We start from the raw sequence: 2,664 nt of genomic DNA on the forward strand, positions 1-2,664 counted from the left end.
GTTCTTATTTAGACGATTTTTTCTTTATCAGTTTCTTTTTACAAAGCGTATTATATTATTCAGTTATAAAAAGTAATTTAATATTCTTATTATGATGTAAGCCCCCTTCAATCTAGAATCCTGGCTCCGCCCTTGGCTTGAATTAGGGAGGGTAAAAGATTAAGCAATTACTTTAGCCGATTGAGGGACTAACTTTTTAGTCTTTGACCGTTTTGCAATGACAAACTTCAAAATTGATGGTTATTAGGGACTTTTCTTAAATATTGGCTAATTTAAGAATAACAGTTGTTAATTTGGAGTTTTAGAGAATTTGTTCAATCCATCAATTCCAAAACTCTCCTATACAAACTTAGATTTATGTCATTTGAATTTTAAAATCCTGTTCAAATTCGTTAAAGAATCAAGTTAAAAGAAAATAATATAATAATAATTATTATAACTAAACAAATCGAGTTAATTTTCATTCGGAAAAAACTTTTTACATTTAATTGGCGTTCTCTATTGAAGAAGTCAACAATGCTTCCAAATAGTCAACCCCTAAGTCCTCAAACACCACCTTCTCTTCTTCCCTGTTTCTTCTGCTCCTCTTGCTCGCAGCTCTTCTCCTCATCAAATGCTTCTTCTTCAACGCCATCACCGGAGATCCTCCACTTTCTGCTGCCGGTTTGCTACCCATCATCTCACACAAAGATTCCCGCACCCTCTCTACCGGAAAGTTCAAAATCGCCGATGATCCCCTCATTGACAAAGCAGCCTGATCGTAAGCCAACGCAGCTGCTTCTGCACTATCAAATGTACCCAGCCAAACCCTCACTCCGTTTCTCGTGGAATCCCTTATCTCCGCCGCGAATTTCCCCCAAGGCCGCCGTCTAACGCCTCTGAATGCGGTGACTTTGTTGGGTGCTTTCAAAGCTTTTGAGGTAACTTCGTCGGAAGATGTGGTGTCGAAGCCGGTTGTTAGGAGGCCAAAAAGAAGCATCTCTTCGGAATCGTTTTCATTGAAGGGGAGAGAATTGGTTGAGTGAAGGCGACTGCTGTCCCCATGCGAGAACTCCAGCGAAGAGCTGAAGGAGGATTCCGGCGAGTGGATGGAAAGACATGAATCCATTTGAGTTTGAGAATTTCTTCCTCTCATTTGCATGTTTATATACCGGCAACATAGAGGGAAGCTTCGAAGTTGTATGGGTGCCTTAAACGAAAAAAAAAAAACTTAATATCTTTATTTATTTTATTTATTTATTTTTTAATTTTAAATTATCTCAAAATGATATCCAATTCTTATAAAATTTTAACATTATTTTATTTTATTTTTTAGAACGAAGATATGAGATTAAACTCAACAACTCTTTATTATAAATAAATTGATAGACATATGTGTATGTTTTTAATAGGTTCATGTTTTTAACAGTGTAATTAGTAATTAGTAATAAATTTCAGAAGAAAGAAAATAGAGTAAATAATAGTTTTGGTCCCTATGGTTTGTGTTAATTCGCATGTTTGGTCCAACCTTTGGAATTTTGATAGGACCCATCCTTGTGGTTTTAAAAAATTGCAGTGGTCATCCTTGAAGCATGCGACGTTTATATTTCATCTGTCAAACACCATCACGTGCCCCTCACATGAGGGGTAACTTTGTTAATTTGCTTTTATCTTCTTCCCAACGTCTATATGAACGTCTATATGAACGCAGGAATCAAAGGTATTTAAATACCATTTCTTTCTCAATAAAGCTTTAGAAAACCCTTTTGAAAATTGAATCTGTGAAAAACCAAAGAATGGTGATATGTTCTTGTGGTCATCTCGCGATTGTATGCACATCGTGGACAAATGTTAATCCAGGTAGGTGTTTTTGGGGTTGTCCCTCGAATGGCTCACGATGTCTATTTATCGGTTGGTTTGACACACCGATGTGTTATAGGTCTGTCGATATCATCCCAGGATTACTAAGGGCAAGAAACAACTTGGAAGCTAGTAGAAGGAATTCCAAATACCTATTTTTCCTGTCTTGGGGTTTTTTTAGAGTCGTGTTCTTCATGGGTGATGGTAACAATGATGTAGAGTTGAAGTAGGTGAAACTTGTAGTCCATGGTTTATTTTGCTGGGATCCCTTATTTTGGGTTTTAGATGTGTTGTTTCTTTTGGTAGGATCATTGTGTTGTTTTGTTGGTATTAAGCCATGCTTTTGACTGTAATGTTTAAGCAGTAATTTTGTATAATGTATGAGCTTGTTGCATTTTAGACTTGATTTGTGACTGTAATGTTTAAGTGGTCTTTGGTATTAATATAAAGGTTTTTTTGGCGCAAATGTTGTACAAAATTCCAATCAACACAAGAACATTAAGACCATTAAGTGAAACTACATTAATCACACCATAACTTAAAACCATAAAAGTGCAAGTATTAATGTTCCTAATACCATCAGTACATGAATTGATTATTACACCACAAAAGCATAGTAGTTAAAAACAATTCATTACACAAAAAACAATTCATTACCTCATCTACACTCCTAATTCTTTTCTTTATTGGCCTTCCCACCTGAAAATAGATAAACCTTAATCTAATTATTTGAACAACCATACTCATAAACAACTAATCTAATTTTAGTTGATTTTACCTGTTTGTGATGAGTTGTGATGGGTTTGAGCCAAAAGAACATTCTAT

At 35.4% G+C, this 2,664-nt stretch overlaps 1 protein-coding gene across 1 annotated transcript; it reads right to left on the reverse strand.

Annotated features, from left to right (window-relative positions):
* Positions 1-388: 388 nt before the first annotated feature.
* Positions 389-1,189, reverse strand: LOC111887910 (ethylene-response factor C3). The gene has a single exon (XM_023884045.3). It carries the CDS (start codon positions 1,139-1,141, stop codon positions 485-487), a length of 657 nt encoding a protein of 218 aa, XP_023739813.1. The 5' UTR covers positions 1,142-1,189; the 3' UTR covers positions 389-484.
* Between the last annotated feature and the right edge of the window lie 1,475 nt (positions 1,190-2,664).

This window comes from Lactuca sativa, chromosome 3 (genome assembly GCF_002870075.4).
Source record: "Lactuca sativa cultivar Salinas chromosome 3, Lsat_Salinas_v11, whole genome shotgun sequence".
NCBI lineage: Eukaryota > Viridiplantae > Streptophyta > Magnoliopsida > Asterales > Asteraceae > Lactuca > Lactuca sativa.